Source organism: Lonchura striata, chromosome 1, assembly GCF_050655825.1.
Source record: "Lonchura striata isolate lonStrDom1 chromosome 1, ASM5065582v1, whole genome shotgun sequence".
In the NCBI taxonomy this organism is placed as follows: domain Eukaryota; kingdom Metazoa; phylum Chordata; class Aves; order Passeriformes; family Estrildidae; genus Lonchura; species Lonchura striata.
The window spans coordinates 5758969-5773297 of NC_140703.1; the positions used below are offsets into that span (position 1 = coordinate 5758969).

At 39.4% G+C, this 14329-nt stretch overlaps 1 protein-coding gene across 25 annotated transcripts in view; it reads right to left on the reverse strand.

Moving 5' to 3' along the window:
• Positions 1-4481: 4481 nt before the first annotated feature.
• EMSY (EMSY transcriptional repressor, BRCA2 interacting) overlaps positions 4482-14329 on the reverse strand; it is a 49933-nt gene continuing 40085 nt past the window's right edge. For 20 of the 25 annotated variants that reach the window (XM_021532435.4, XM_085588885.1, XM_085588846.1 and 17 more), the window contains 3 exons: positions 13505-14068; positions 12158-12526; positions 4482-10556 (listed from right to left, as the gene is read on the reverse strand). In XM_021532435.4, coding sequence (XP_021388110.1) covers positions 10362-10556; positions 12158-12526; positions 13505-14068 — 1128 coding nt within the window. In that variant the 3' untranslated portion in view covers positions 4482-10361. Of the gene's footprint in view, positions 10557-12157; positions 12527-13432; positions 14069-14329 lie in introns of those variants that run through there. The other 5 variants (XM_085589033.1, XM_085588982.1, XM_085588924.1 and 2 more) reach the window with 2 other exon arrangements.

A 14329-nucleotide genomic window follows, 5' to 3' on the forward strand; every position in this document is an offset into this window, starting at 1 on the left:
GTTAGTTAATGCCTGGATGCCCAAGCTTGCTCCCAAAATCCTTACCAGGAAAAGTGTGTGGAAGGAAATGGGATTTTTGGCAGAAGGTCACTTATTACGTGCATCCTGAAATGGCTGGAGTGTGACATGGGCATTGGGAAACAGCAAAACTGTAGGAACAGGCAACATTTCTTGCTCCTAAATGCGTGTAGGAAGGAGATCAAGTTGCACCCCTTCCTCTACTCTTCCTGTGCTGGTTTCCTCAGCAAGAAAACTTGCATGCATGTGTGAGGAAGGATCTAAAGTGCCTTCCAGCAGGGCTCTGGCTGAGGTGGTTGTCCCCAGGTTTAGATACTTTGGTAGAAAATCAACTCAGATGAAGGAAGGATCCTCTACATTTAATGTAGCTTTAGTTTCCCATTAAGTTTCTGAAATAAATGTGTATGCTCAGTTTTTCAAGAACATCAGATGAATTTTCAAGAGGATTTTGGTTTCTTCATGAACCTGGGTACCCATCTTCCAACTGGCCTGTACCAAACACATCTGTGTCTTACTCAGGTTTTATATCCTCTTTCTACTAAGAGCAATGACCACTGTTCTACCAGAGGGTTGCTTGGGTGATACCAGAGATGTTGGGATTGCTTGGTCCTTGGGAAAACAGTCTGGGGGGATATTTGGATACCCAGCTGAGTGCTCAAGCTGTCCATGCTTTGAACCAGCAGTGTCTGAGAGGGCACATGCTGCTCCCATCTCTGCCATGACACACGAGATGGAAGCAGTGGCTTCCCAAGAGATGAGTGTGCTTGCAGTGCACTACAGGGAAGGTCTCAGGGCTTCCTGCCCACACCCTGCCTGCTTGCCCAAGCACAATAGCACAGACCCCTCACCCAGCCAGACCCAGCAGAGAACACAGAGACATCTGAGAATTAACAGGGTCAAAAAGAGAGTTGAAAATGTTCTTGTGTAGAACATTCAGTTGGGAGGAAGAGAAGAATTCCAGATTCCTGATCTCTTCACAAATGTTCTGTTATTTTCTCACTGAAATGGTGTTTTGTCTGTATTCTCTTTAGCAACACAACATAGACTTTTCCACCCCAAAATAAGGTAAGAATTTCTGGTAACTTTTGCCTGGAAATGTGGCTGAAGTAACTATGGACAATTGATAACAACATAGACACAAAGCAGACCCCCTGTCCTGGTATTAGTTGGCAAGAATTGTCTAGCAACTCAATCTAAACTACAGCCAGGAGGGTGAGATGGGAAGGAAGCCTGAACATGTCACAGGGGAATTTATATCACAGGCTACACTTTCACATGTGATGTTCTTCCCCCCACCTACTCACACAGTAGGTTTGTGACTTTAATATGTTTATTTTTAGTAGGAAGTGTAAGTAGGTAAATACTCTGAACTGATAGTGCTCTGAGAGGATATTTTAGGCAGGGAGGCTTAATACTATATGCATGCTAATTGTTGTTATGTTTCTGGGTAATATTGATTTTGGACTTGCTCCCACACACTCCCACACTCCAGGAGAATAGGTTGTTCAGCTACTATCACAAACACTCCCTGCTACTACTGTACAAACTGCTCAAGGTGGGGATTCCACACCTCCCACATCCCCCTCCTGTTCTCTGCTAAAAAAGTTGGAGCCATTGAAGGCTGCCAAATAGGTCTTTGGAGAGAATCCTCTTGTTTTTCTGCAGGATGAGTGGAGGAGAGACTATGGCCATGCAGGTTGTGAGAAATGATACTCACTTCTAAAAAATTTAAAAGGTTTATTAAAATCTTATCAAAAATACAACAGAAGACTGAATAGAAAAAATATTATGGTGCTGGGAACAGAGGATCTTTCCCACCATCAGCACCTTGGTCTGTGCCATGCATTCAGAGTGTCACATGTCCTCCTCCAAATCATAAACACAATTGTTTAGGTTGGAGAAGATTATTGAGTTGAATTGTTATGCCAGCACTGCCATATTCACCACCAAGTCACGTTCACATCTTTTGGATGCTTCCAGGGATGGTGATTCCATCATTTCTGTAGGCAGCCTATTCCAGTGCCCCATCCCACAGCAAAGCTCAGTTCTGTGAGGCAGTCTCCATGGCATAGAAATCTAGATCTTCTAGGACTATGCTGAGGAAGCTGTCTCATGCTTCTCTTTAGTCATCCTAACTAACTAAAGAATTTCTTGGTAATTTTCAAGGGGAACTTAATTTAGATTTGACATAAGAACTTCTGTTGCAGTGTGATTTCATGGTTCACCCCAGAACCCCGGGTATCGCCCCTGAACATTTCCTCCCAGGTGGGTCGATCATTCCTCCTTTCCCCACCCTGACCCTGCCACACTGTCTGTCACTCCTGGCATTCCAGAAGTGCATCAAGTGGTTGGGCAGACTCAAAAGATGCCCTCCACCTCTGGGGGGGGCACTGGGCCATCCAGGTGTCCTTTGTCCCCTGAGACCTTCTCTCCTGTACCTGGCTGGTGCCTCCCTACCCCTTCCCCCCTTCCCTCCCCCAGGTAAAAGGGACAGCAACGATGTGGTCTGAGAGTTCTGATGGAGCAGGGATTGGATTCAGAGCCTGTGGACCAGAATAAAAGCTCTGGATTAAAACCCTCCATCAGAACCAACTCCTTTCCTTCACCATTGCCTTTAAAGCCCCTCCAGCAGAGGGAAGCCTGAGGGAGCAGACCCTCTGTGAGAGGAATCTCCATCCCACTGCCACCTGAGCTCCAGCATGTCTGGCCTTGTCTCCATGCTCCCAGCTGGCCAAAAGTGTCTCTGGGGTGAAGCACCACAGTTGCTGCCATTTGATTCAGCAGCAGGAGGGGCCAGACAAGCCATGTCCCATCCCCAGCATTGGTAATATCAATAAACTTCCATTCCTTACATCACTGCTGTCCTGCTAATCTCTATAGACTGTAGATTACTGCAATATGATCACAAAGTCCAGAAAGGACAGGACAAAAGGCAAGGGAAATAATTAATTCCTTTGGAAATCACACAAAGGACACCCTTTCTGCCTCAACCAAGATCGAGAATGTGATTTATAATGAAAACGAACTTCACTCTCCTAAAAATGTTCTTGGACACGAAAATGTTTTAAGAATGAAGTTGGGTAATTTAAACTTTTTTCTCTAGGTGTGGAAGGTAAGGAGAAAAAAGATAATGGGGGGCATAGCCCATCTCAGTCGGGAACTTGATAACTTTTTGAGCTCTTATAAATTTTGCAAACAAGGGTACCACTACCAAATCAACCATCTAGGTGCAAATCGTGGCTGTGTCTCGCTGTAACAGGAGCTGCAGCTCTCTGCAGGGGATTTTGGTAGTTCCTCTCCAGTTGTCCTGCTGGCATCTGTATACCATCATTTCCCACATTCCATCTGTACATACCATGTACATCCAAATCAACCAATTTACCAGAATAACTCTTCTACCCGACTTTTGCAAAGGGACTAAAGCTCTGGGGCCAGAGTTGTTCTTGTGCCATCTCCACCTTGATTGAAAGATTTAAAAGATCTAGGTTACATTTACCCTCAAGTCTAAAGTTTGCAACCCCTGTTCCTCAACCCATTTACTTCAGCTTGAGGTTCCTATTTTATTTCCAAACAATAACTTTCCATGAAACACCTGTGCTAACCCTAACCAGAAATAACCCCAAGCCCTGCAGAACTTTCACAGTGGCTGATCAGACAAGGCAGTTCCTCACTCTCTGTGCCCTACTATCAGTTAAATTTCATAGCAATTATTTATAATACGGCCATTTGATAACAATTATTTGTTGTAAAGCTTTACTCTCTCTTCTCTTACTTAATAAATTCTGCTTTGCAGCATCTTCCTGGGTTAAGATGCTTTGGCAGATATTTATTATGATTTTGGTCTTCTCAATTCCCTTTATTACAGGAGAACTCATGCATGCCTCAGGACAAACCCAGAGGGGAACATAATCTACAACCAAATGAGTATGTGCATCTTCAAGGAATGGCTCTAGCAAGGCTCCACGCTGACCAAAATCCCTGCTTCACAGGGAAGGCAACCCTCCAGCTCTCAAATTAGTAATTCTGGGCTTGGATGTGTCACATTTACATGGTATATTTGAACAAAAGATGTAAATCAAGAGCTAAAACTATGCTGTGGTCACCTATACATCTATATTATATATTTTAATGTGAAAACCAAGGCTGCACAACGCTCAGTAACAGCTATTGCATCCACCTGTAGATTGATGCAGTTGGAAAAAAAACATTTCCAAGCATTCAAATCTTTCTCTGGACACCTTTTTAATATTAAGAAATACTAGAAAGTGACATCTGATGACAGTGTTTTGTTAGTACTCTGTGTCTCTGCAGTCCTGAAGTGGGTGCAGGGAGAATTGAACAAGTTGAAGTCTGGAGAAGAAAACAAATATCCCTGTTTCTGGGAACACTTCAGCTACAACACTTTGTTCTCACTGAATTTGTGCTTCTTCCCTGTGGTTTGTTCTCATGTCATTGTGAGTCTCTTCTCGATATAGTATTTTTATTTCACATCCAAAACAAACCAAGAGAAAAACAAGTTTCCATCATGCTAGATTTCAAAAAACCCCACGTGACATGGCCTGAGCAGTCTGACCCTCCTTTGAGCAAGAGGGTTGGACCAGATAATCTCCAGAGCTTCCTGCTGACCTCAGTGACGCAGGCACAAAGAACTGTTCCCAGCTTTTTGCTGTATGCAGGTCTTGGGCAGCATCCTTAACAGTAAAAAAACCTGTGCAGAGACACTTCCACAGCCTTTAGCTGACTTCTGGTAGAGCCTGATATGAAGGAAGTCACAAAATACTGGAGATCTATGAGGCTGTGGAACAGTTCTGGCTAAGAGCTGTAATAAACTGATTTTTTTTTTTACCATAAAAGACAATTTCTGAATAATGTATTGCTCTAATGAGTAATATATTAGGCTGTTAAAAGTAAGGATTATCAAAGTTTTAGTAAAAGTGTCATCAAAAATGGTTCATGCTAGGTAGTTTGGGCATTCAAGTGACAGAATTAGATAATCTTGGTTCCTTCTACCAAGCCAAATTATTATTGGAGTCTAAACCCCATATGTAGTGCATAAGAGACTGGCTGATATGGCTACCTCTGAAAGGCTCAGTAACAGCCCAGAAAAGCCCATGGTCCTAATCACCCACTCCCAGCTGGGTGACAAGAGTAGCTTTTCTAAATCCATTTAATAATGGCTACAGAAAAAAGATCACCAGGATCACAGAAAATTTCAAAACTGCTAAAAGCCATACTGAGCTGGAAAGTCAATGAAAACACCAAGAAACCTAAAAAAACCCCAAGCAACAAACCAACCAACCAACAACCCCCAAACAAACAAAAAACAACAACAAAAAACACAAACAAGTAAAACCAAACCAAAACACAAACAACTCTTTTTTTTTAAAGAGGCCAAAGATTGAGCAAAACTAAATTCATAGGAAGTTTTAACTAGGACCAGGTCTGGAGTACTGAACATTTCTAACAGTTATCACAGAATGGTTTGAACTGGAAACAGGATTATTTATTATTATAAATAATCCTGTTTTGAGCTATTGCTGAGGGGGCAGTCCTGGGCTTTAAAAATTATGCAAGACTATTTGATTACTCTTCAGTCCACAGTTCTTGAAAACTTAATATCTTTTCTGTACCAAATAATTCAAAGGCCCTTTTCTCTAGAATTAATTAGCAAGTTTGCAGGTACTATTTTTCCTATTTTAACACTTCAACAACTTTTCACCAAAGTACAGTGAAAACACCATCCCCCCAAACCCATCCAAGATGATTAACTATCTGCATGCCAGTCATAGCTCTACATGCCTCAAGGTACCACCAAGTTCTCTTTTTTTTTCTCAGTTTAAATCCTTAGCATCCTAATACAACTCTCAATTGCCAGTATCAGAGATAGATACAAGGCCACTAGATTTCAAATTGCAGCATCTGTGCTGATTGGAGAGAAAAGACTGCAAATGACAAAATACTATCCCCCTTGTCAAACACAGTTAATTATCCTCAATCTTACAACTGATTTTTTTTCCCAAGCTTTTATATTTTTTTTTTCTTTCCTGTCAAAGTGTCAAGGTCCTGGCACAGGTTGCCCAGAGCCTGCCCCATCCCTGGAAGTGTTCCAGGCCAGGCTGAACAGGACTTGGAGCAACCTGGTCTAGTGGAAGGTGTCCCTGTCCATGGCTGGAGGGTTGAACGGGATATGTTTTAATGTCCACTCGAACCCAAATTATTTGATGATGATACTTTACCTAAATACTAAACTGAAATGCCTCAACAACAATTTCTTCTTGCAAAGGAATCCACAAATACACCTAAAGGTACTTCTTCCCTAACTTTCTCTTTGATAAGCTATGTTAAGCTCTACATTTATCATAAGGTAAGCATTTATTTTCTGATGGAAGAAAACAGATTCAAAGATTCTCAGGACAGACTCTGAGTAGGAGAAAAACCTGAGTCCCACAGTTTGGAAGGAAACCATGCAGAGGTGTTAGCATACATTTGTCATGGTTTACTTCAAAACTTAGGGAAAGGAGCCAAGCATAGACACACAGGTGCTAAACATACTTTTGTTCCAATACAGGCAAACCCCAAAGCAGTATTTTTCTAGTTCATGACCTTAAATTATGATCATTTTTATCTGGATTCAATGTTGCCAAGCTGAAATCATCTGCCTTTGTGTGCACCTGTGGGAATGCACAACCACCTTCACCTGTGGAATCATTAGACTTCAGGAATTATTTCTGCATTAGAAACAAAAGCATATAGTCTTAATTCAAAATTTCATAATTTTTTAGACAGTTTTAGATAGGTGGTTTTGTGTTTTTGTTTTTTTTTTTTTTTTTTTTTTTTTTTGTGGTTTTTTTTTTTTTAATCCCATTGATTTAGTCATGTATTCTGTTCAAAGGGCCCTAAGGGGCCTTTTTCTATTTTGCTCTGAAATTTCAAAAGCTTGTTTTGTAAGTCGGAGAAATACTGAGACTGAAAATAGTCACCACAATGGTTTAACCCTTCCAGAAAACATGCAGAAAAGTCTTCTGTGATTCCTTGCATTTTTAAAGGACACATAAATTCCTCATAGTTTCAGTACTTCCTCTAACTTCAGTTCACTTTCTTAGCATCCTTTTTTGAAAATTCATGTGTGTTGCTGCAGCACCAGAGCATGTTCATTAAACTGCTGAATTCAAAGCAACTAATTAATGCCATTTTCCTAGCTCTACATTTTATCCAGTTTTCTGATAAGATACAAGCCTATTCCCTACTGGGATGATCACCATCATACCTACTCTTTCTTCCATTCCAAGAAAGGACATCAAATTAATTTCAGGAATGAAGTTGCATCTTATAAGGGACATGGAATATGCAAATATTGTTTTACACACTGTTGTTTTATTTTTAGCAGTTTGATGATATTTATAGGGCTGTAAGAAGTGGATACATGGCTGAAGGGGGATGAAATATCCCAAAGGCAGGTAGGAAAAAAGCTGCACATCTGCCAGGCAGGACAAAAGAACAGGCAGTGATGCCTGGAGTTCATGCAAAGGAGAGAAGGCCAAATGCCCAAGCACCTTATCTTACTGCCATTATAAAAAATCATGTTAAAAAAAGCCCCCAACTGTATCTACCCTACATGTTATCTCACCTTGTCCATTTCTTATCTGTAAAGGTATTCATATGATGAAGTGCTGAAACACAGAAATTCAATAAAAGAATCTGAAGACAAGTTGAAATTTGGGAAAGCAGCAATACAAGAATATCAAGAATGAACACACTGATTACCAAAGTTCCTTCTTCTAAATGTCTCACATCACCCCTAGACATCCCCACCATGTGCTTCAACTTGCCAACCTTAAATCAATCCCTTCTCAGAGAAACATGAAAAGCTTTCAGATGTTAAACAATTTGTTGTCTTCAAAGAACTGTCAGATAGTTCACTGTAGCTGTCCATACCTTTGCTCCAGTCATCACTAAAGAGGTAAACAAACGTCTTACATGAAACATCAGAATAACTTGGACCAGAACTCAACAATACAGTGAATCTATTATGTGTTGAATTCACCTTACACTATTTCTGGGTATCTATTTTTGGCTGGGGAGACCATATACCTTCACCTAAAATTGAAACTGTAACTTAGGGCAATGTTCTTAGTCATAAGCTTAAGAAAAATCTTGCTCTCTTTTATATTCTCATGGCCCTCCTGTCCTACATACACCAGGGACACCCAAAGCACTGCAAAAGCCCATGTGACAATGAAAATTTGATATAAGAAAAAATAACTGTATATGTCACCTGCTCTGGGCCCTTCACAGTTGGGTATGGAAATACAGACCATTCCTTAAGCTGACTTGTGCAAAGCACAACAAACTGTCTATTTACCAATAACCAGTATTAAGCCTCTTTTTGTCATCCTGTAGCAATGTGGAAGTTTCACAATTTAGAGCATAACTTCTTCACTTTTGTTGATTGCTGTGATTTCATTAAAACCAGTGTAAAATCTCCCAAACAGTTATAAAAACCTTAACTACCTACAATGACATATTGGCAGGGTTATTATTTAACTAAAGAAAGAAATGTGGAATGTTTAATTTATAACATATTATTCTCTTCAGTCCTGAGCACTATGGATATCAGAATCCAAACCAATACTAATTTCAACACAAAGGTAACACAAAAATCATTAGTTTCATAACCCACTATTCCAGTATTTGCATGTCAAATTTATCAGGATATTTCTCCACAATTATATTCTACATTATTTTAGAACTAACGTTGATGGAAAAAGAAAACAGAAGGAAAAAAGAAGTATATGAAGGTCCTAGTGACTTCGTTTATAAGACAACTGATGTTAGAGAAAATCAAGAGCCCCCTCTTGGGGTTACTGCAAGTTCTAACATAAGTGGATTCAGAACAGGTAAGATAAATGGTTTTTTAGGGTTTGTATTTTTCAGTTTGAGCTACTCCAATTGGAATTTAACCTTAACTACAATATCAACAGTAAAATGACAGTTTAAAAAGAAAAGACTGATGCAAAAAGCTGTATTAGACTTTGGATGAAATCTACTTACAGTACTTCAGCACCAAAACTGGGCAGTTAGGCTTATACATTAATATACAATTAAATGATATGTCAAAGTCATAAAATGCTTAGTTATTTATAATGAAATCTATACAAAACAGTTAAAAACATGGTTTTATATACATTTTGAAAAAAAAAAAAGTATTGTCTTATTATCAGAATGTATTAAAACTGGCTCTCTTGTCCCATCTGAACCCAAACCACTCTCTGTGACTTGTAACTACCACAAAACCCCAATGTATTGCTTCATTAAGCCAAGGCATAAGGCTAATTTTGAAAACCCACTGTTATATACCCATTTAAGCTTTTAAACTCCCCAAATGGTCAAATTTAAAAACAGCATGTAAGAGTAAAATATAGATTTTTAGAAGTCTTAGCTCACTTCTAAATTCTCAAGTTCAACTTGGAAAGATGTTGAACTATTTATCCCCAATTTGGAAAAACTGATTAATAGCAAAATGCACCTCCTTCTGCTTGGTTTGTACTAGAGTTAATACAACTGCCTGTTTCACAGCAACTTTTTTCAACAACTTGTCTCACTTTAAATTTTGTATTTAAATAAATAATCAAAGATTAACTAGAGTAGATGAGCAATTTGTATGCTTATGGCAGAAAGAAATGCCTCATCTACTACTACTACTTACTACTTTTTGTAAAGCATGAAAACAAAACTCCACTAGCAAATCCACTTTGCTACCAGTTAAGAGATTTTGCTTATTTCAAAATATTTACCACAAGAATTTTAAAAAAATATTTTAAACTTCTGAAATTTTTAAGTGAGCATTGAGTGCAAGAAAGCCACTCAATTCCAAAATTTCTGGGGCTTTTCAAGCACTGTCAGAGACATTTTTTCTCTCACATGCTATTTGAAAATAAAAATATTTATTAAATGTTTTCCTTTTTTTAATGGTGTTTTGCTCAACAGCTAAAAAGACACAGCAAAATAATGATCCCTTTTCACTTAAAGCTGTTTCAGTATCTGGGTAAGGGCTTCAATAGCACAAGTTGTATTCATTACAGATTTGTTTTTGAACAGGAGTACATTCCACTGTCACAGGTCTACTAAATCTTGGTACCTACATATTCTCTTTTTTTTTTTTTTCCAAAACAATTTTTAATATTCAGCTTTTGCAATACTGTCTTGTTAAAACATACTGATGCTTCAAGAGTCCGATGAACAATTCTAGTAGGCTAAGTGCTCTAAGACATCACAATAGAAGGGCATCTTGGATGCTCAAAATCCCAAGATATTTTAAAAGTACACTCCAATGTCTCTATTCCTTAGGATTGTTCAACAGAACTTTGAGAGGGGCTGGGCTCAGTGCCATCCTCAGTGCTACTGTCCACATCTTGCTCCATTGCTGTCTCCTCATCATCAAGGCGCTGACTGGTGAAGTTGTTCAGCTCCAGGAGCCCGCTGGGTTCCACCACCACATTGGAGCTGGAGTGACAAGGGATGGGATAGTGAGGGATAGTCTGAAAGAAAGAAAATATTGAAGTTTAATGAACAATATTGAAGGTAAAGGCATCTGTGCAAGCAGAGAGATTTGTGGAAAAGGGGTTATTTGGTTTCCAAGGGCAATCTTCCCTAACTGAGGCTTCAAAGCAGCTTTTCACTGAATTGGGTTTTGAAAGGTAAAATTTGAATAATCTTGCACTCCAGGCCTTTGATTTTCCCTTAAGGTCTGGGGCAGCATAACCAATGTCAATTATCCACCATACTGTAAACCCAAAGCAGAGATAATATTTTCTTCAGCCTGATCTTTTTCAGAGAAGACACGGTGGTAAAAGAATAATCTGAGTTAAAAAGACTCACAAGGATCATCAAGTCCAACTCCTGGCCCTGCACAGGACAACACCAAGAATCCCACCAGGCAGTTCATTGCCCAAGCACTCCAGGAGGATTATGTTTTTTGTATAAAACAGAGTTCAAGCTCTGGCCCTGCTCAGAGCTGCAGCTCAGAGGCTGAGGAAACACAACTGCTATTTATTTCTAAGATTATTATTCTGGTTATTATGTTATTTATTTTTATTTGTACTTTCATAGGTTAAAAAGCTAAATCTCTGACTTTATACAACTGAAATTCTGGGCATTGTTTGACTTTGAAACAGCTCATAGCATGCCACAATGATAAATAGTATAAATTCTCAAAAGATACAGGTTTGAAGTAAAACAGAAATCTATCTTTTTCTATATAAGTAGGACTTGAAATGAATACAGAACAGGTAATTACTACAAAAGAGAAGCTAGCCCCAGTAAAGACTTCAAGAAGTAAAATGAAAAAATTGAACTCTCTGTACACAAATTGTTTCCCACATCAGAAGTATTTTCACTGTAACACATGTATGATACATATTAAAACAATTTCAATCCACCCTACCATTTGTGTGAACAGATGCCATGCCAACTTGTCTAAAAAGATTCACATTATATCACTTGGAAGCCTTATATACTTTCTAAGCTGACATTCTGACAACTTATTACAACATAAACCATCATATTTAAGGCAGCAGAATCAATGAAAATATCAAACAAAGCAGTTAGGAAATGAGTCAAAGCATTTAGGCTGAAGATCAATAGTAATTTTATCTCAGAAGTGGTCTTACCCTAAGTGAAGTTAAAAAGCTTTCTTCTGATTTCAGACCTTATTTGCTGAACCTTTTGAATAAGCACAACTCTACAATGTCATTAATTTTACACTTGGAAGCAAATTTAATAGATAATATAAAAGATTCTAGAACATAACTCCATACTAAGTTTGAAGCAGTTTTAAGCATTGTAAATTAAAGTACTTTGTAAAATGAGTTTGGTTGGTTTTTTTTAAGAGAAGGAAAACACTGAGGGCAGAGTGAATGACACACAGTATCTGAATGATACAGAAACCTGAGCCCAATTAAGAAGAATTACACTTCAATGTAGCAACTGATTCCAAGCTAAGGGTAGAAACAGAACCAGACAGAACCAAAACCTGGGGAATAAACTCACAAGTACTCAAACATCATTCAGTGGCTATCATGGCATCAGTCACGTGTTTGCTGTGCTCAATCTTTGCCTTATTTGCTCAGTCTTCTCTTACCTGGACAACAATTTCTGATGAGCTCTCTTCAGCTTTCTTTTGTGATATATGCTGAATGTGTATAAACTGGTTTGTTGTAGGTATTCCTTGTGCATCGAGTTTCCTCTCTGTTAAAGTAGGACCAACAGCAGGAGGACTTGAGCTGGATTCTGTATGTGTCTGTTGCTGGGGGATGGAAGGTGCCATCATCCCTACTGCAGCCACCCTCGGGCCCTGGGTACAAGGTGACGACTCTGCTTCACTAGCAGGTTTACTAGTGGACGTGGCCTTGTTTGGGGAATCCACTATGGTATGTTCTATGTTTGCATCAATGTGAGCTTCCACCATAGACACTCTCAATATATCTGCTACTGATGTCTCCGTAGATGCCTGCATGGGAAATAGGCTGGTAACCAGCAATGCCAGTTTGGACACAGAACTGCCACCTGCTACCTCTGAAACAAAAGGAGGCTCACGCCCCTCAAAAGTTATCTCTGTAACAGTGGATCCTTGCATTACAGTTAGATGTTGCACCTGAAAATCTAACTTTTGTTGTGCATATTACAGTTAATTTTTTTTTTTATTGAAATCCTCAGCAATATTACCAAGGACAGAATGGTACAAACAACATACTTGCTATTAGGAAGACAATTGAAACTCAATGTTTTAACAAAGGAATTAGCAATGATAGGGCAACAGTTAATTGAAGCCTGGGGAGAAGCAGCTTTTTAGGCTGCTAGATAGGATTGTAGCAGTATAATATCATAGCAGCCTAGTTTTCCTCTGGGATTTGCAGCCCCCTGGTATGTTTGCTAGTTTTCACGTCTGTTCCTGAAAGGACCAAAAAAAAATTGTACTTTTCTGTAGTTAGTTAAAATACTTTTTTCCCCATGTTCCTCAGTCTCTGCCTTTTTCCCTCCCAAGGAAAATCAAAATACTCCTGTACATGAAAGCCATATAACTTCAGGAAGATGTAAACTACAAAGGAAGAGGAACAATGGAGAATCTTAGGAGACTGCAGTGTATTCATCTTTATTTCTACAGAAATAAAAAGTGCTATGGGAGTGGAAATTACGAATGTGTCATTACCTAAAAATTAAAATAACTAGGGACAAATCCCATGAACCAGTGGTGGCTGAAATTAATAAAAACTGTCCAACAAAATACGTTTGTGAGCCCTATGGGTTTTTCCCCTATAACATGTGCTTCTCTCTCCTAGTGTCAACCTTCTGCTGGGGTAATTACTACCAGCGGAATGAGGGATTCTCTCTTGCCAAGACAAAACACTGCTACAGCGACAGGGTCGGTGTTTTATTTTTTTTCCTTGAACAGCGACGTGTATTTTGCATGCTATCAATATTCCGTTACCTGGCTTGCTGGCTGTTTCTCTGAAGAGGCAGGTAGCTGCATTTGACTCTGGGGGGGCTGGGGTTGCACGTAGATTTTTTGTGCCGTTGGTGCCTGTTGCAGTTTGGGCAGCTGCTGCGTGGTTTTTACTGCAAGCACCTGTACTACAGTTTGCTGTGGCTGTGCCACTAAGGTAGGGAGTTGCCTTTCTTTGGCCATCATATGATGTGGGGGGTGCTGTGCATCTGGTTTGGTCTGTGCTTGCTCTTGCTGCAGGGGGGTTAGCTTTTGATGCCTTATGGAAAGTTGGGGCATTTGTGGGAGTTTGTGCTGGATTTGATCAGCCTGCAGGTGGATTGTCTGCTTCTGCTTAGTCTGGAAACACTGCAGAGTTTTCACTTGCAGTTGAGTCTGTTCCAGCTGCGGCTGACTCAGTTTTTGCTGCTTTTGTGCCTGCGATTGTGTCAGGGCAGATCTGTAAAACAGGCCAGTCTGAGGATCTAAGGTGTCCATCTCTTCCACTTCTCCTTCCTCAGTTCCAAGTTGTTCACTGTGTTTGGTAAATGCAGTGTGACTGCTTAAGGCCTTAGGAAGAAGAATTTAGAGCAAGTTAGTAAAGAGGAATATAAGAATACACAATCTAGAAATAATTTTTAATGTTTCAAGTGGACTACTTTAACTTTTTTTACCATTACAGAATGCCAAGGCATGTATAAAAAGATACTCTTACATGGCTATTTCACAGTATATAAACAATTAAAATCTATTATTATCATGTTAAACTGTGGTACATCTCTATGTGAGAACATGAGCTTCACAACTAACACTCTGAGGGATTATGTAGTT